General features: G+C 41.5%; 1 protein-coding gene across 2 annotated transcripts in view; it reads right to left on the bottom strand.

Annotated features, from left to right (window-relative positions):
- Positions 1-7,980: 7,980 nt before the first annotated feature.
- The window catches only part of atp11b (ATPase phospholipid transporting 11B), a 53,766-nt gene continuing 41,348 nt past the window's right edge, over positions 7,981-20,398 (bottom strand). The window contains exons 29-30 of one of the 2 annotated variants that reach the window (XM_083970709.1): positions 15,936-16,078; positions 7,981-8,106 (exon numbers count right to left, since the gene is read on the bottom strand). In XM_083970709.1, coding sequence (XP_083826835.1) covers positions 8,025-8,106; positions 15,936-16,078 — 225 coding nt within the window. In that variant the 3' untranslated portion in view covers positions 7,981-8,024. Of the gene's footprint in view, positions 8,107-15,808; positions 16,079-20,398 lie in introns of both variants that reach the window. The other variant, XM_083970708.1, reaches the window with a different exon arrangement.

The following is a 20,398-nucleotide window of genomic DNA, read 5'->3' as shown; positions in this document are numbered from 1 at the left end:
AAAGGCGGAGCAGAGCCGTGAGCTGCTCAGAGCTACACTACAGAGGTTGATGGGATTTCTTGGTTTCCCTCATCAAACTCATCAAATACACAATCCAACAACTCCAAAATGTTCTGGTGGACAAGTTGTGACCTGCACATTCACCACGCTATGAGATAATAACAGAACGTTACCAGACAGAGTTGTTTTAGAGGTAAATTCATGCAAAACTGCTGATGCGCGTTGCCTTCAGGGGCAGTTTTTCAGCAAGAAGTCTCTGCATTTACCTCTATAACAACTCTGTCTGGTAACGTTCTGTTAGAGTTTGATGAGGGAAACCAAGAAATCCCATGAGCCTCCGTAGCGTAGCTCTGAGCAGCTCACGGCTCTGCTCCGCCGTTCTAAAAACAGCTTGCATCGTCAATTAAAGGTAACGAACCTACTGCTATGACTATAGGGATTATGGCAATGGGCCAATTTGCCAAAATGTTGAACTATCCCTTTAACCAATGAGCTGAAGGTGTGAACCCTCTCCTACCACGTGTATATACTGGAAAACTCTGCTTGTATTTAAACACGCATCGTTACTAAGGTTTAGACTGACACATGTTGAAGCTGTGTGGGTTTATTGAGCAGTGATGCTGAAAGAGAAAAAAAAAAGGTACATTTGGTATATTTTTATCAGGGGGAAAATGTTTTGTATTTGGGTTTAAAACTCTGTCACGACTCTGTAAAAGAAAAAAAAAACAAGGGTTGTTATTTAGAGAAACACTCCAATGTGACTTCATCCACAACTTTATTATGATAAAACTTTTTGAAGTCACCAGATTTGGCTCAAAATGAAATCGCCACTTTGAGGATGAAAAGTCGGTCAGCGGGAGCTTTCAGCCGACAGATGGTTGGTCAGTGTGTAAATCCTCCGTCATGTGAACTTGACCCGTTTCTGTCGATCCCTCTTGTTCTTTACTAACCGTGTGCTGCTCTGAGGCCTTGTCGACTAAAACTCATGTTTATTTCCTGGATTATTTTGTAGATACAGTAGCGGATGATTTTTATATATATATAAATATTAAAAAAAAAAAAAGATAATGATGATGATGGTGGTGATGATAGTGGACCGGGGAGATACTGTAATAAAATTTTGTTCAAAGTATAAACAGCCTCATGTCGTGTTTGTTGAACGTCTCTCTTTTTTTTTTTGGTGAAACAGACTGAAACAAGTTGTTCAAATCAATGTGTGTTTTAGAGACGTAAACAGCAGGTCAGACTGTGAGGTCGTCATATTCATCTGAAGTAAATGACCAGAGAAACGTCTTTTATCAAATTATTCAGAGCTGTGTGAAATAATTATGACTTTTTATATCATAGTTATTACAGAGTTTTTTTTAAATCATAATTCGGACTAAAAAAACCCCTCATAATTGGGACTTTATTTCATGAATTTGACTTTTTATGTCTAATAATGAGTTTTTATCTAATTTTTGATGACTTGCCTTAGCAATATTTTTATTTTCTTCCACTGGTGGAAACAGACTTCCATAGTTTCCAGTGTTTCATTCATAAAAATGTGCATCACAGTTGTTTTTCATTCTAACAAAATAAAAAAAACCTTCAAAGATGAAATAGTATATAAAAAACAAACAAAGCTGCTTACTTTGCTGCTTTTTATAAATCAGATTACTTCATGTTTGTTTAATTAATGAATTTATTCCACTTTTTTATCACAGTCCAGACAAACTTAACTCGTGTAAGTTATTTTTCTTACCCTTTGTTTGAACAAAGCTTAAAATAGCTGAGTTCCCATCACATGAACTCTGCAGATTTAACATGGTCGTTACACAAGTTAATTGGATCAGTTGATTACTTCCTGCTCTCACTGATATAAAGTCCTAATTGTTTTCTCTCCCTCATTAACCACATGGAGATTCATTCATTCATTCATTTATTTATTTATCAGTCCTGAGCTGTTTCTTTTTCTTCCTGTTGTTTTGTTTAGTTTTGATCATTTCACAGATAGACAGAGTACTCAACCCCAGTACTACAGTAAGAGTACAAATACTACTGCTCAAAATTTACTCTGTTACAAGTAAAAGTAGCTCAGTCGACATGTTACTCGAGTAAGAGTAAAAAAGTACTTGCTTTTAAAGGTACTTTAAGTAAGAGTAGGAGTAAATGACTAATTTTTCACATCAATGAATTACTATATTTTTTTTCTAAATTAATTTAAGGAGCTTTTAACTCCTGTTTCTGAGAATTAACTCTTTGAAACCAGCTGCACTGATGTGCTGCTTTTAGGGGTTAGGGTTTCCTTCTTTGACAAACACAGCTTGTGTCCAATAGGATTTTAGAAAAAAAAAAAGAGCAGACCTGAAAGTAACGAGTACTTTTCAGCCTTCCTAGAAATTAACTTGAGTAAAAGTAAAAATATTTCTCTTGGAAATGTATTCAAGTAAAGCGCAATAAGTACCAAAGAAATCTAATAGTAAAGTAAGTACAGTACTCAAGTACATTTACTCCGTTACTGTCCACCACTGATTCCACTTCAACAAAGTCACAGATGAAACTCTTTTGTTTCTTAAAAATGTCTTTATTTAGTAAATAGAACTGCATCTTCATAAACATGAGCTATAAGACAGATTTACTGACAGGAGGACGACAGACAGACAGACGAACAGACAGACAGGTGTCAGTCAACTGAAGAGTGATGATGATGATGATGATGATGGTGGTTTATTAATCCTCCGATGAGAAGTGATGAGGTGATGAAGAGGAGGGAGATGCAGCAGCAGCAGCCACTACCCGGCTGTGTGAAGCTGCTGCTGAGTCACTGAAGCTGCTACACAAACCGATCACTTGACATTTTAATTTAGATTCCTGTTTCTTTTCCTTTTTTTTCTCTTTCTTTTCAGCTGATTTGATCAGAGGAGCCTTAATTTGATTCAAGTCTGGCTGCTGCGAAACTCCTTAACTGTGGCTCCAGGAGCAAACGACCGTGAGCGCGCCGACGTGACGTCACCTGTAACGGTGCCAGAAGCAGCAGCAGCAGCAGCAGCAGCTCGGTTTGACCCTCACATCCATCACATATCACAGTAGACATATAAAAGTCTTCATTTCCATTTTTACGGGTCTCGATCAGAGGACAAAGATGACGTCACTGCTCCGTTTCACTATGTGGCCAATTTTTTTTTTTTTTTTTTTTTTTACAGAAGCACCTGTGTCTCAATACAAAGATCCAATTAAAGTGGGAGTGAGCTGCTGATGAACGATCATCATCTCAGTGTGATAAAATATTAAATGATCCTTGTTTTTTCTTTTCTTTTCCAATTATGTGGTTGAGTAGGTTAATCTCGTGCTTCTTGAAATACCCCAGAAACCTCGTCCTGGTGACGTCAGTGCTGTTTTCAATCTCACATCTCGTCTCAGGAAAATAAAACAGCAGAGGCACATATACAGTATCACACAAATGCCTCCTGGGACACAATTATATTTGAAATGTTAAAAAATTAACATTAACATGATCGACTGATCGAAACCAAAAGTGTTCAAAACAACTCTAGCAGCCTTATTTTCATAATAATATCACTGTTTAAATGTTTTTTTTCCTGCCTTTTCCCCCAAAACAGGATTTCTATAGCTTTAATATTAAAGAATCCACCTCCACTGCAACTTTTAAAAGACACCTACAGTATTCACCCAATGTTTTGGTGAAATTTGAGTTTCTAATCTGTCTTATCTACTGTGTTTTCTTTAAAATTGCACTTGATTCTGTAAAGTGTATTGGGACCATGTTGCTACTACACTATGGTGATTTTGCTCTGTAAATAAACTAAACTGAACTGAAACTAATACATTAAAATGATTAAATGTTACTTTAGGCCCACTATTTTCAAATCTTCACTCCATTTCCCCCCAAACTAACAACTTTTCATTGATTTTTTTTTTTAAAACAACATCATTATATTGGAATATTAAGTCTTAACTTCTGTCATAATGGTTTTATTGAACACTCTGGGCTTCCGTAGTTGAGCACCAGGGGGCGTCAGAAGTGACTTGACACTGCAGGTGTTTGTGCACAGCTCAGCTTCATCTCCCTCCTCCTGCATCCGGCCGGCCGACCGACACAGTGCAGCAGAGACAGAGATGATGATGAAGAAGAAGATGATGATGAGGAGGAGTTGTAGTCGTCCTGTTCTGGTTCCTTCTTCCTGGTTCTGTCCCGAACGATCAACTTTCTGTATCGATATGAACATTAAACTAGTTTAAACTGGTCTGATTTGAGATTTTTTGATTGGTCGTATGTGTGATTTTACACGTGAAAAGTTCACATTTTATCCTAAAACAACATTCAGGTTCCTGTGTGTCACTGTAAAACCACTCCTCCACCTCCTTATTAACAGATTTTCTCTTCCTCACACGTTTCCAGTGGAAGTGAGTGAATCAGTCCAGTCACAAAATAAAAACACACTCTACATCACTGCTCCCTGACTGAGGCTCAGCAGGAAGCACCGAGGGATTTTCACACTAAAACGCTGCTGGAAGACGCCTGGACGGAGCAGCTGCAGCACAGACAACACGGACGGTGGAGTTAGTTTGTCCCTCGGTTGTTGAGAGAGGAGCGATCACAGCGACCAATAACTGTTGTACAAAAGTTCACACAGAGATGTGGATGTTGTTTTAAGATAAAAATGAATGAACACATGTGAGTCTTTACTTTGACAGTAGGAGTGTGGACTGTGGAGCGTTTAAATAAAGATCTGAAGATCAACATATCAGAGATTTTAGGATATAATGAACTTTGCTGCATCACATTTGACCAATAGTCTCTGGTAGAAGTCATTTTTCTTCAACACTAAAAACAAGCAGATGAGACTTTTAGTTCCCACTGGTACTGACTCCATCTCCCATAATATAATGCAACTGCAGCCTCTTCCTGGCTTGTTACATTAAACTGTTGAACGCTCTCCACACTTCTAGTTTATAATAATAAACCTGTTGTGTTGACATCAGACTTTACAGAGAGGTTGCATTTAAGTTTAAAAATGAAACAACCTCAGTGTAAAATCAGTGGAGAAGTGGAGAGAGAGCTCCTTTTTAAACAGCTGCATGTGTGTGTGTGTGTTTCCTAATCCAGGATACACGATACACGACGTACATCCAAAATGTGAGGTCAAATGGTTTTAAAAAAAAGCTACTTCCTGTGTAAATGTGGCCTTTAAGGTGCTTATTGGAGGAACTGTGTGGTGTGGGATGGAGAGATCGTGTGACGTACCAACATCCTGCTCATTTCTGCTCAGGTGGAGAAGGAAAAAACAAAACCAAAATCGATGTGTAAGAAGAAAAAGGTGCGACACAAAACACAGGAAAACAAACTTGCAAGAATAAATAGACACTTTCATTGTCAGCTGAGGAGGATACAACAGGCATCGAACAAACAATGTGTAACCGTGGAGAAATGAAACATCACGAATATTCAAATGAGTCGACAGGAAGAAGAAGAGGAAGAAGAAGACACTGATCTTCACACAGTCAAAGTCAGAACATCCTACGACAGAGCGAGTGCGTTTCCCTGTGTGAGCTGAGGCGTCTACTGTGTGCACTGCAAAAACTCAAAATCTTACCAAGAATATTTGTCTTACTTCTAGTCAAAATTTAATTTCTAGTCAAAATAATTCTCATTCTACTGAAAATAAGACTCATCACATTAAAAAGTAGCTTGTTTTTAGACACTTTTTACTTCTTTCAAGCAGATTTTCACTTGAAATAAGTAGAAAAATCTGATAGTTTTTCTTTCTCATTACAAGCATAAAAAAACTTGCTTTCACTGGCAGATTTTTCTACTTATTTCAAGTGAAAATTAGTTTGAAACAAGTGAAAATGATCTAAAAACAAGTTCATTTTTAGGTGATGAGTCTTATTTTAAGTGGAAAGAGATTAGTTTTGACTAGAAATGAGACATTTTGACAATAAATAAGACAAATATTCTTGGAAAGATTTTGAGTTTTTGCAGTGTGGTTCTTGATGTCAAGTTTAAAACGGTTGTCTTGTCGCCTTCACACACACTCTCTTACACACACACACACACACACTCACATGTCCTAACTTTCACTTTTTTTCATCTTACAGAGAAGAAAACACAAGAGAGAAACATTTTGACCTTTAACCTGGCGGCGACATGTCGTCATCAACAACAAAGCTAAGTACCGTACTGTATTTCCTTCAGATACAACATGGCCGCCACACAGAGGAACACACCAACACACACACACACACACACTTCATTGACAGGTGATAGAAACACACATGGCAAGATCAACGTAACAGCAAAAAAAAAAAAAACATGATTCAGATATGGTTTCGATTGGTGACAGACGGGCGATGATGAAACAGAGGAACAACAAAGAAAAAAAAAAGGGATTTGATATGTGACTTGTGCAAACGCTCTGCTTTTCTTTATCTTTTTTCTTTTATTGTATAGTAATATCTCTGTTGAAGCTGAGTCATATTTATCTGATAAATCTACCTCTCTGAAGATAGAGACATTCTGCCGTCTGGGTCAACATGCATTAGCCGTGATTTGGAAGAAAACAAAAACAAAAAAAACATCTCACTATTAAAGCACATTTTCATCCTGCTGAAAGTAAAAAAAAAAAAAAAAAATCGACGCTGCAGCCACGAATTCTTTCATGAGCTCAAAAAACTTTTTTTTTTTTTTCCCTGACATCGTGGCGTTTGATGCTGAGACGTCTTTTCCTAAACCAAGGCTGAATGAAGAGAGAACAAGGCATCAAGGGGGAACAAGTACAAAGTAACAACGGGCTCAAGCAGCTTCTCTGTCTGCAGTACCACCGTCTACAATAATCTACCCATAGTAGCTATAACCTCGTGAAAAATGTATGGCTTTTTTATTATTATTGTTATTATTATCTGAACGGACCCCATGATCCGGCCCCCTCCTCCTCCTCCTCCTCCTTTTTTTATTTCATTTCTAGAGCGGCGCACCAGGAAGACGGAGGCCCGGAGAGTCACGACGAGAGAGAGAGAGAGAAAGCAGCAACGAACAATAATAAGTTCTTCTCAACAACAATAGAAGCTTCTGTACAGTCAGGCACAAAAATAAACACTTTTTCCTTTTTTCTGTCTGAATCCTTTCTTTCTTTTCTTTTTTTTTTGCTCTTTGGTACCACAGTAGAGATGATGATGATAATGATGATGATAATGATGATGAAGGATCGAGGGGAACCACCGTGCGTAGATCTTATCTGAATCTCTGGATGCTACAGGATCGATGCTGCGGTGGCGGCGAAGCTTTTTCCTTTTTCCAGTCCGAGTGAGAATTTAAAAAAAATAAGACGATGATGAAGCGAGTCAACACCTCTGAGATGAGTTCCTACATCATGATTGAAGGCGGCGTCGTGGGTTGAGCTGCAGCAGCAGAAGCGGCAGCAGCAGCATCATTGAGTCCTCGCCGCTCTGCATCCATGAACGTTATGTTATTAAGACTTTAAAGGTCGTTTTAATGACAGTTGCAAGCAAGAGAAGAAAAAAAAAAGTTTGGCAACTGTATAGAAAATGAAAAATAAATAGTTGCATGATCATTAAACCGGTCTGATCCATCAACTACGAGTCAGACTCGACATGTTTCACTGTGTAGTGAAGTTAAATATGTTTTGTGTTGTGTTTTTTTGCAGCAGGTTTCTGATATAAACTGTTGCTGCTGAGATGTCGACTTCATCTTTTTCTATCCGCTTCACATCCTTTTCTCCCAAGAGTTGATAGATGACAGAGCCGCTGCCGCTGCTGCTGCTATGATGAGCAACGGTCCTTTTGGTTTCACACGAAGCAGCAGCAGCAGCAGTTTGAGTCCAACTGCATCCAGCTGCATCGAGTTTAAACTGGAGTAGGTTTATAAAATGGTGGCAGGAGTGTGGGGGTGTAATTATGACTCATAGCGGAGTGGTAGCCCCCCCCCTCTTCCCCCACCCTTCCCCCCTCCTCCCCCCCCAGCTCTGTGCTGTGTACAGTCAGCGGCCCGGGGAGTCAGTCAGTCAGCAGTGGGTGGCCTCGATGGGCGACAGCGTCAGGATGCTGCGATCGTTGGAGTAGAAGTTGTCCGTGTCACTCCAAGACCTGAAAACAGGCAGCAGTGACCGAGGGTTAGGAGGCTGACGCACCGACTGAGTGTGTGTATACATGAGAGTGTGTGAGTGTGTGTGTGTGTGTCACTGGCTAACACAGGTTTGTGTGATAAGAATCTAGTGAAGGAAGAAGCAGCAGAGAGGAGTGAGGGTTAGTAATGGGTGTTGATGGTGTTAGTGGATGATTATCAAGTCTCTCCCTCATCTCGTCTCATCGCACCAGAGAACTGAGTTTCATTGATAAAAAAGATGATTTACACCAAGAGATCTCACTGGAGTTGAAGGTTTAAATTTTAACATCAACTACAACACCTCTAGATGAGACATACTGCGCACAGAGCTAAAGTTGTTTAATATCTTGATTTATAGTGTTTTTTTTTTATGTTAAAGGGATACTTCACCCAAAATTGATAATTCACAAATTTTCTACTCACCGTCATGCCAAGGAAGGGTTTGGAGAACTTTCAGAGTCATCAAAACGCTTTAGGAGTTCCAGGCGAGGTCCGGCTGGCAACGGGTTTTCATATAATGGCGGTGGAACGAGTTCACTTTTGAATCGTCCAAAACGCACACTATGAAACATCCAGATACCTCCATACTGCTCGTCTGTACTGACCCAAGTGTCCTGAAGCCGCCACATGAAAAAGTTGTTTGGAAAAAATGTATTTGATCTCTGTTTTTAGCCTTGTTGTACAGTAGCAGTAGCTCCCAGTGGCTGCGTGAGATGTTCTTCCGTGTTTACATCACACATCCAATGGTTTACAACTACGAACCAACATCTCGCAGCAAATCTTGCGCATTCGCACAAACATCAACAGAGCCACTGGGAGCTAGTGCTACAACAAGGATAAAAACAGAGATCAAATTCATTTTTTCCAAACTACTTTTTCATTTTGCGGCTTCAGGACACTTGGGTCAGTACGGACGAGCAGTATGGAGGTATCTGGATGTTTCATAGTGTGTGTTTTGGATGATTCAAAAGTGAACTCTATCCGCCGCCATTATATGAAAATCCGTTGCCAGCCGGACCCCCCCTGGAACTCCTAAAGCGTTTTGATGACTCTGAAAGTTCTCCAAACCTTTCCTTGGCATGACGGTGAGTAGAAAATTGGTGAATTATCGATTTTGGGTGAAGTATCCCTTTAAAGAGAGGAGATGAATAATTGAGGATCATGAGCTTATCTGTGTTTAATCACTCAGGCCCAAGGACGACTTGACACTGTACATCGAATTTGACTCTAAATTAAATTAAAAGAATGAATTAAAGCATGTCAGTGCTGTTACCTGCTGATTATTTCCTTCGTTAGTGGAACAAGCTGCAGCAGCGTCGCTCAGACTCAGGCTTGTAAGATGCAAATGAAGCCAATCTTTGCTGCTAATTGGTTTAGGAACTGATAAATCAATAATCAGTGCTGTAATGTCACAAACGATGGTGACGGTCGTTTGTGGGTTGGTGCCTCTTTAAAAATACAAATCAATCCAGTTCAATTTCTCTATAATCAATACTCTTAAGTTATTGCTGATTAGTTATAAATGACCTGTGTTGTTTTTAGTCTCTAGTTTGTTCTTGGAGGAGGGAGGAGATGAGAGGAGACATGAGCTTCTTTAATAATGGATTAAAGTCAAACGTAATCACCATAAAGAGAAATAAATCAATGACCATCAAGCACCAACAACATTCTTGCCTCATATCCACTCTCAAGATAAACAGGATTAGTATCTCATTCCACAGCAGTAAATATATCTATATAGTATAAAATCTATGATATATTCTTTATATTATGTATAAAACCACCTCTGTTAGCTTAGCACGCTGGGTCTCCTTTGGAAATATCTGACAAAAACACACATACTGTAAGTCGACAACATCGCTCCTTTCCGTAAACGGCTCAAAACATTTTCATACGAGAAGCGTAGCGCCAACAGCGGAGATTTTTTATTTTATTTTAAGATTCTGAGTTAACTGCAGCAGGACTAATCGCTCAACCTGGATCAGTCTCTGTTCAGGTGCTGGAAACATAAGGGTCCAAAAGGAGAGAAAAAGATTTCCACGCACTTGATTCTGTGCGATACTTCACTTTAATGTGAGCTTTGGGTCTACAAAACCTTCACCTGTATCCTCTGATGAAGGCCTTGTAGACAGAACGCTCACATTAAAGTGAAGTACTGCACAGATTTAAGTGTGCGGAAATCCTTTCTTTCCTTTAAGATTCTGAGATAAAGTCAGAAATCCTGAGAGTTTTTATCTCCGAAATGATTTCTGACTTTTACCTCAGAATCTTTAAAAAAAAATCTCCATTGTTGGCCCTAAGGCTCTTCCGTATTATTACGTTTCAAACTACAAGGGGGAAAAATATAAATCCAACATGGCTCCATCATGAAAGCCACAGCTTGCCACTGTTAAAGGTCACATCTACAACCGAAACCTCCACAACGGCACCGACTCACATCAAAGTCGAACCAGAGTCGATGATCAGAGCTGCTGCCTCAAAGCTGCAGCAGAGAGACTGTGGATCGACATGAGCGGCGTTCAAACAGAACCTCCGCTCTGTCTGTCTGCTGCTACTGTACACCTCATCTCCACCTGTGAAGCTCTGACGTATGTGCAGCAGCTCCGACACACACACACACACACACACACACACACACACACACACACACACACAGACTTGGAGATTTTCTCATTTCTGCACCATGTCTGCAGAGGATTTTTTTTTTAGATTTCTCTTATTAATTCTCTTGACCTTCTTAGCTCCACGCAGCTCTCTGAGATGAAGACAACCGTTTTAAGACCTGCGTAATAGGAAAACCCAGGGACTTTTAAAGGGACAGTTCAACATTTTGGCAAACTCTCCTAATGCCGTAATCCCTATAGTCATAGCAGTAGGTTCATTACCTTTAATTATCGGTGCATGTTGTTTTGAGATCGGCGGGGCAGAGACGTGAGCTGCTCAGTGAACACAATGGAGGTGAAGGGTACAGGTCCCCCTGTCCCTCATCAAACTCATCAAATACACAATCCAACAACTCCAAAACGCTCTGGTGGACAAGTTGTGACCTGCACATTCACCACGCTATGAAATAATCATGTAACATTATGACTGATGAAGTAAATACTTTGAACTACTTTTGCTTTTTAAATCACTCCGCCCAGCAGCCGTGTCTGGAATGTAGTTCCGGCTGCATTTGCCTCTAAAACAACTCTGTCTCGTAATGTTACATGATTATCTCATAGTGTGGTGAATGTGCAGGTCACAACTTGTCCACCAGAGCGTTGTGGAGTTGTTGGATTGTGTATTTGATGAGTTTGATGAGGGACAGGGGTCCTGTACCGTTCACCTCCACTGTGTTCACTGAGCAGCTCACGTCTCTGCCCCGCCAATCTCAAAACAACCTGCACCGATAATTAACGGTAATGAACCTACTGCTATGACTATAGGGATTATGGCATTAGGAGAATTTGCCAATATGTTGAACCATCCCCTTAAACAGGCCGATGGCTCAAATGGAGGTTTGACTGAAGGGTCTCTCGGACACATCTTGGTGCTAAAAACCATCTTTGCTCCCCGGGTTACGGCAGAACAAAGAGGACGTTGGCACCGTAACACTTTGGGGGATAAAGCCGGCGGGAACATGAACCCACGAAGAGGACAGAACAGAACAGAACAGAACAGAACAGAACAGAACAGAACAGGCAGATTTCTGACAAGACGGAGTTCACAGGGGACATCAACGGCACAGGAATAATTAATCTGGAAGGTCAGACAACATTATGCAGATTTCAGACACAGAAGGAGAAGGACACAGAAAGAGACGAGAGACAGAGAGAGAGAGAGAGAGAGAGAGAGAGAGAGAGAAAAAGTGCAAGAGGAGTGAGTGGGTGGAGGTGAGAGGAGGGGTGGGGGTAGGGGGGCACTAATACATACAGGTTTACATTGTGTACAAAATACCAAAGGCAACAGCAGCCCCCATGCAACAAGACAAGAGTCTGGGCGCTCCGGGGTGATCCAGGGCCGAGGTGGAGAAGAGTTGACTCCACCCGCCCGGTTCACCCCAGGTTGTTAAAACGAGCATGCCCTCAAAGTCGGCCTCTTCTCAGAAGCTCATATAAGGCTTCAGGATCCAGTAGAAAAAGACAAATAGATACAATAGAAGTTTGAAAAGACAAAGCAAACAAAAAACAAACAAACAAACATACAACAATAACTCTCTGAGACTACACTTCCCAGCAGCCTCTCTGGTTTTTAGGGTGTGGTCCCCAAGTTCTGGGGGAGGAGGAGGAGCAGATGTCAGACAGGAGCCGAGTCTCCGTCCAAGAAACAGCGGCTGCATATGACAAAATAATGTCGGAGGCTGGTTCGGCTTTGTGGTTTAGGGTGTTTACATTTCTCATGTGTGTGTGTGGCTCCTGATTGGTGCAAATAAAAAACTTTAACATAAACGTTTTAATGTCTTTTTTTAAGGTCACTGCACACAAAGTACGTTTTTTCTTCTGAAATTGCTGCACCGTTTTCATAAAAGGTTTGATTTTCTGCGTTTTTTTGCATCTCTAAGAAGCCTTACTGACCACTCACATCAGTGTGTGTGTGTGTGTGTCCTGGACATACTGCCAGCTGCTGGTGCTGTTGCTGTTCAGGATCATGGAAATTGGTTGTCTTCTTTTTTATGTGTGGCTCCACTAGGGCTAAAAATCAATAATCTATCAAACTGGATCACTGACATCCTAAAATAAACAGTTGAAGTGATCATGATAAATCCGCAGCTCATTTACAAGCAAGATTGGATGGACACAATATTTCCCTTTTTCTCTTTTTATTTTACGATAAGTGAGACGACCACAAAATAATCCTCACTGCGTGCGAGGCAACTTCTGTCTCCCTTTCCAAAGTTTGGAACAGTAAATAAAAACGCATCGTAGTAAAACGCATCGGACTCAGTATGTAAGGCGTCTGGGTGTAACGGTTTTTGTCGGGTGATGGATTAGAAAAACACATACGAAAAAAATAAAGGGCTCGGTGTGCAAAGACCTTTAATCTGCAACTTTGTTTCTCTCCCACATTTCGAAAGGTCTGAGTAAAATCAGCCTGACATTTGGACGGAGACTGAGCTGCCGGGATGTGACAAGTACACACAGGCGTCCATCTTGTTTTGTTTTTTTCTAAAGGAAAACATCTTTGACTCCTGACATCCGTGTCTGTTGCTGCTCCGTCGCCCGCCCCCCCTTTGACATCATTCAACTGTGGCATTCAACACCAAGTCAACAGGCTAAGTCAAGTCAAGCAGCAAGCTACAGTTGGGCTTCCAATAAATATCAGATAAATACTTTGGGAGTATCATACTGTATATTCATGTATATTATATTATATAATAAATACGCTCGCTAAATGTCCCTTCCAGTCACTAAGCATATAGGACCAGGTGGTTATATTCCCTTATCCCTATGGCAGTATCCTAGCATTAAGGCCAAACGTGGGCTGAGTCTCACTAGTCGCTCAGTGGCTCTGTGGTTTTCTGCTTCATTTCCTTAAATCCACAGGATGAAGAAGAGGGAGAGGAGGGAACGGACGAAGGTTTGTGGAAAGCAGGAGTTGAGGAGAGGAGGGATAAAACCTAAACCTGCAGATTTCACCTCAGTTTAAAAAAAAAGCATACACACAGTATAACGCACACCTAAGCAAAGCAGTTTCCGTATGTTCTTTGTTTATGTTTATCCTTCTAGCAGCTCTGTTTGCTCAGCTGGAAGAATCTAATTGGCTGCTTCGCGCCAAGGTCAGAAAACAAATCAGTCATTCCCACAGGAAGAAGTTCATCTAAACTGAATCATGCATTTAGTGGTAATATGACCCTGAAGCGACGGGAACAGTTTCCTACATTTGGAAATGGATCATTTTTGTGTTGTTGCATTATATCCCACCACCCAGCAACGTCTGAACGGCGTGAATATCAAACTGTAGGAAGGAATTTATGCTCTCGACTGGATGAACCGGAGCTTAAATCATCAGATGATACGGCCGAGTAATAAAATTAGAGCCAGTCACAATTTTATGTCTCTCCAATAAGATCCCTCAGAGCTGACTGACTGAGATTACACAGTCCTCCTCCACTCAACCAGCGTTTAGAGAGAGAGAGAGAAAGAGTGGGGGAGGGACAGTAAGTGCATCTCTTCTTTGACCTGCATGCTGTCATTACCTTTGCAAACACACACACAGACACACAAAGTCATGAATGAAACGACATGCGTGGCCACACCAACCCACTGTGCAAAGCCAACGACTCCCACACTCACACACAAGCACACACACACACACACACACACACAAAGAAAACAAGAATGCTACATCTTCATTACTGATCTGATCAATACTTAGAGACCCCAAGCTGTTTTGGGGAATATTGATTGCTCAGCAGAAAGAGCCGATCAGGTCAATTAATCAATGACCCCGCAGTGTCACTGGGGTTCAGGTAAAAAAAACAAAAAAAAAAAAAACAAAGACACTGAGACTGAAACTGCAGACTGAGCAGAGCAGGAAACTGTGAACTCAGCTCACTCGTCTTTAAAGCTGCACTCGGCAAAATATTTTATGACGGTGGGGAAGGGGAGAAATATCCAGTTGTTGATTCTTTATCTTCCTTTTATCATGAAGTTGAACGGCAGCACAGATGGTATTTTATCTGCACTTACTGAGAGCTCACAGTGTGCACTAAGTGGACATCGTGTTTCATTCGCTGCCGTTTAGAGCCACAAAGATGCAGCATATAACTGCCGAGTGCAGCTTCAAAGCGAAGTGGCAACAAACTCCTTGTCCCTCTCACATCTCTGCGATCACCCCCACAGTGGGGGTTTGGATCACGTGTGATTTTGGATTGAAGGGAGAAGCCCTCCAAAGAACGACAACATACAGAAGTCAAACTAAAAGCAAATGAGTCAACTAAATAACCCACATATAGACATCGGTGTCCTTTTTGTTAAAGTGCATTACAGATTACACAGTTCTCCGCTGAAAACTGGCTCCAAACTCTCATTTGGACACCGACCCTTTGATTTTTAGGTAGTATTGAACAGAAACAGAGGAGACAGACAGAGAAACAGATGATGAGGGCACAGACCCACCCTCATGTAGGGGCTACACAGACAAGACAGGTTACATACTTATACTGCGTGTAATACTGAGGCCTGTATATCACGGCAGGCCTCCTCTGCTCTACGAAGCCTTAAGTCAACCAACCTGGGACGAAGCCTTAAGTCAACCAACCTGGGACCCAGCTGCTCTCAGGCTTCAGGCCGCCACGCCAAACATCCACATCTGCATGCTGCTATGTAGACGGCGCGGCCATCGCAATCTATTCAGGCATTGGTCTCTGTAGTTTTTGGTTACAAGGTTGTTGTACCGATATCGATATACTTTCAGTACACTACTGTGGATATGAGGTTAAGCACATCTTACATCTGTCAGTCCAGACTTCTCCCCCCCCTCAAAAAAAAAAAAAACCCAACAGGATATAAGAAACTCATAGTGCAGTCCAACGATGGCTTGATCCCCTCTCCGTCAGTTGCTCTCCCAACGTCCCGCTGAGCCACACACCCTCACACCAGTCTCTATCACCGCCCGAAACCCGCCCCCCCCCCCCCTCGGCTACAGTATGTGCACAACACCACCATCCCCCGTTATGAATCGGAACAAGAGAAGACTTACAGTAGAGTCGTAGCCACATTATGGGCTATAGCAGTCGGTACTGCAGCCCAAATTTTTGAAACCGTGATGCGGCGACGGTTCATCGGGATTCAAAATCATTGTTTGCTGTCGTGGTCGTCCTCCCCACCTGTTGCAATTGGCGTCGGCCTGGCACTGCCCGGTCATTTGCTCCAGGAAGCGGGCCAGGCGGGAACAGCCGCTCTGCCCATGTTGGTAGCAGCACAGGGACTCCACACAGCTGAGGGCCTGCGCCTGGGGGGCTGATAGAGACTGGAGGTGGAAAAAGTGGGAAAAAAAGGGGAGAAGTAGGGGAACAAAAGAGGAGAAAATAGAGGAAATTAATACACAACACAACATAGTTTGACTGTCACACTGGCAGGATGATAAGGGCGACTGGAGGAGGATGACATATTGCATGCTGTCACAGGAACAATGATGTATAGGGAAAATATTTCAACCATGCTACACGAGGGGCTGAAATGTTGCAAATAAATACATAAATCATAAAACAAGTGAACAAAGAAATAACCAAAAGAAGAAAAAGAAAAAAAACATCTTGTAATTTCTAAGGAAAGTTGGGAGTTTTTCTTTTTCTTTTCGACATCTCGCTGCCTACAAGAATACACGATTGCCTCTGTGCTCATATAGAGCTATAAACCTCTGGCTGGAGCAGTGATTTCTCTGCCACGGGTCAGGACGAACCTGCGCAGTCTGAGTTGTAATGTCAGCGCTGCTTCGGAGCAGGACGACCTGCCGCCTCTCTGTTGCAATTTTCTCCAAACCTCTGACTGTAATATCTGTGATGGATCAATCCACATCCCGTAGCACAAACTAGATGTGATCTGAGGCCGGTCCATCAGACTAATACAAGACAAGACAAGCTTCACTTTCTCATCCTGAAAATGATGTTGTGTTGGGTTTTATGTTGTGTTTAATAATCTACTCTTTGCACAAACTGTATAACTTCATGTCTTGAATAAAACATGGTGTATTTTGCCTCTTCTGTTTTGTACTTTTCATTTTTGTGATCATAAGAATGTGTGTCAAAGAAACAAGTCAGAGCTGTCATCTTCTATCATCTGTTTCTTTTTCCTTTGATGTGCATAAAACAAAAGATGCTGTTTGAGCTTTTATAAAGAAAACTCTCTGAGTCTGCTTCAATAAAAAGACTGACACTGTTTGTCAAATGTGAATGAAGTCGCTGCCTAGAAACCTGTGGGATCAGGTGGCTCAGCTGATCTGAGTCAGCAGCCGAGGGAGAGAGGGAGAGAGGAAGGAGAAAGTAAAGACCAGAAAGACAAAGAGAGAGAGAGAGGGAGAGAGAGTAAGGTTACACCCATGTAATTTGCATCCTGAACCCTTTGTGTCTGCAGCTTTACCAGGACAGTGTTATTTCAGATTAACCTGGATAAAGTAAATATACAGAGGTTCTTTCTGTTCATAAATCATCTTTAACATTAATAAAAATTACAGGTAAGGTCAAAACTTTAACGTAAGGCATAATTCTCACAATATTTCTCTGAGCCACTGACAATTTAGTTTGAACTATGTTTAGTTTTTAAACCCTCCAGTTTCTTTCAGCATTTGGGGAGATAAGTAAACTCCCCATCCGACTTCCTCTCAGAAGTAAGAAGCTTCTTCATGATCTAGGTTTAAGCAAAATGTGCTTCTATTATAAACAATTTCCAAACTCTTGTATTTTATTGCTTGTTGACTGAACTATCTTTTGTGCCTAAATGTGTGACCCGTGTGCTCCAGCTCCTCACATGGTGTCTGGCTTGTGATGTGGCCGTTTCTCTGCAGCAGAAATCGGAGACTTTGTTGGCATCGAACCAAACTTCTGCCTCTTGTGCCAAAAAACAAGAAAATACAGACGGAGACAAAAGTGAATATGGATTACGCTGACAGTGTCATGTGTCCCCGGGGGTATAAATGCAGGGTGTTGTTGCTGTGCCTCTATCAGAACATACTGTTTTATTCTATTTGAAAAAGAAAAGAAACAAAGAAATAGACATTTATCCTTGTTACTGAAACACAATAAAACTCCACTTAAACTCTGCCATTGAGAAAAGTTGAGGTTGCACGTTGTGATTATTCCAAACCACAGAGAAAAAGCAGCAACAACAACAGACACAGCTGCAGCCACATATGTGTAATATATCCTAGAGACTACTGTTTATTTGTTGGTGAAGTGTCCTTGGTGTTTCTTTATGTTGGTATGACCACATGGGCGATGAACACTAGGTTTTTCATTAACTCCGTGAAGACTGATTTACCCTGGTCTAACCAACAAATCATTGGATCAACCACTGAAGCAGCGATCGGTCACACACACACAACAGAGAGCAGCAACAGTCATGATGATAAAATAAAAGTTACACCACTGCAGTTTCTGCAGGAACTCTATGGAGCTATAACTTTTTTTCAGTTGCAGAGCAAAAACCAGGCCAAACCATGTGATTAACAGCTCTTTATCACACAGAGGTTTTTCTGAGAAACGATGACATCAAACCGAGGCTGATTTACTCGAGAGGCTTCAGAGTTCAGCTGCAGTTCATGTTCGCTGTCGTCTTATTTTAACACATGATGCTGCTTCACACAGCTAAAGAGTTTGGCAATATCATCTCAGTGGCAGTGGTATGATAGATTGTGATAAGTCTAGGGGTTTTACGGTATGATATATATACGGCACTGAAAGCACACTCTGTGTCTCGAGAAAATAAAACACTGAGTTTTAACTTAAAGAGGAAACGACACAAGAACTTATAGAAAAGCAGTGAAACTGAAACATGAATGAGATAATGAGTAATCAAATACTTACAAGCTGACAATGAAACATCATTCAGCCATCACTATGAGGTAACATTACTGAACATGGGGGGATGTAAACACACAGCAAAGACGATGAACGCAGCATGCCAACAGCATTCTCGCTCTCTCTCTCCATTAGCTCTGAACCCAGATCTAACCAGTAACAGTGAGGGCTGAATTTAAAATAGTTTAATGGATGGGAGCGATCATGGTGGAGGAGGGAGGGAGGGGGTTGATCGTTAGAGAGGGACCTGCCTGCGGGGAAGATGGCGGACACGGGTGGCATCATAGGTCCAATCCACACTGGAAGTTGGAGTTTTTTCGTGCATCTTATTCATTATATTATATTATTCATACATATTATTTACATTATATAATAAATTAATTGCAAATCGATGAAACATTAACATTGTAACTAGTCTGTGATTATTATTATTTTCTTCTAAATAATAACTTCTCAGTTTTACATACTGTAAAGTCGTGTGGAAACGTCCTCCTGTCTTCTTTTATACTTATTCAGTTTTATCTCCGTGATCCACTTAGTTTAATATACAGGTGTATCTCAATGAATTATAATATCATGGAAAAGTTTATTTATGTCAGTAATTCAATTCAAAAAGTGAAACTAATCAATTATATAGATCCATTACACACATAATTAAACATTTCATGTCTTTTTCTAATTTAATTTATTTTAATTGTAATGATTATGGCTTACATCTAATGGCCTTTTGAAAAGTATGTATCTATATGCACTCAATACTTGGTTATGGCTGTCTGACTTGAACTACTGGAAATTGACTTTTCCATGATATTCTAATTTATTGAGATGCACCTGTATCTACTTTTTAAAAAGGATCATTTTATGGTGGATTGCAAACTTTAGTAGATCAGATTTCTGGTATGGAGAACAACTTCCGGTTGGGATTTCCGGTGTGGATTGGACCTATGGTGGCGCTCGTGTCCACCGTCTTCCCAGCAGACGGGTCCTCTTGATCGTTTCTGGATAGAGAGGGACGAGGTCATTCATGCCAGGGCAGCAGGGGTGGATGGAGCTGATGATGAGGATGATGGTGTGTGGGGAGACAGTTGTGTCATTCATACAGGAAGTGAGACTGACAGAGAGACATACAGGGGAGGAGGGGGGCAGTATTTGTATATATGAAATAAAAAGGCAGGGGGGGGGGCAGTTGCGACATACAGCCATGGGAGAATGACCAAGCTGCAGGTTGTTTTAACCAAACATACAGGTTGTTTGACTGCAGCTGTTTGGGGAGGGGGGAGGTTGGCCATAATATAATGTACAAAGGAGGAGGGAGGGAAGGGCGAGCAGAGGGGGCGCGATGGGAGTGAAATACATGTGTGGTTACTACCTAGGGGAGCAGGGGTCTTGGCCGGGGGGTAGCAGGGGGAGGATAAGCAGCTAGCAGGTGCCAATTGTCCTCCCCTGGGCTCCGCTGGGCTTTAACAGGGTCATATTCTGGGCCGACTGAACCCTCACCCTCTTCCATCTGAAGGACACAAGATGCTCAGAGTGAGTGAGCCCCGCAGGCCGCCGGTCACACTGCTCAACCATCAGTCAGCCGGCGGCCGGGTCGGTAGGTCGGTCGGTAGGTAGACTGACTGACTGACTGTGTGGTAGGTCAGACACCAAAACGAAGCAACATAACCAGTGAAGCCAGCCTGTTAATTCAACAACCACACTGCAAAAAAAATTAAAAATATATCCACTTCAGTCTCATATTCAGTCTTCATTTGGATTATGGGGTCAAATAATTA

Source organism: Trachurus trachurus, assembly GCF_905171665.1.
Source record: "Trachurus trachurus genome assembly, chromosome: 4".
In the NCBI taxonomy this organism is placed as follows: Eukaryota; Metazoa; Chordata; class Actinopteri; order Carangiformes; family Carangidae; genus Trachurus; species Trachurus trachurus.
Note: the sequence above shows the minus strand (reverse complement) of the source record. Positions and strands in the feature narration are given on the sequence as shown.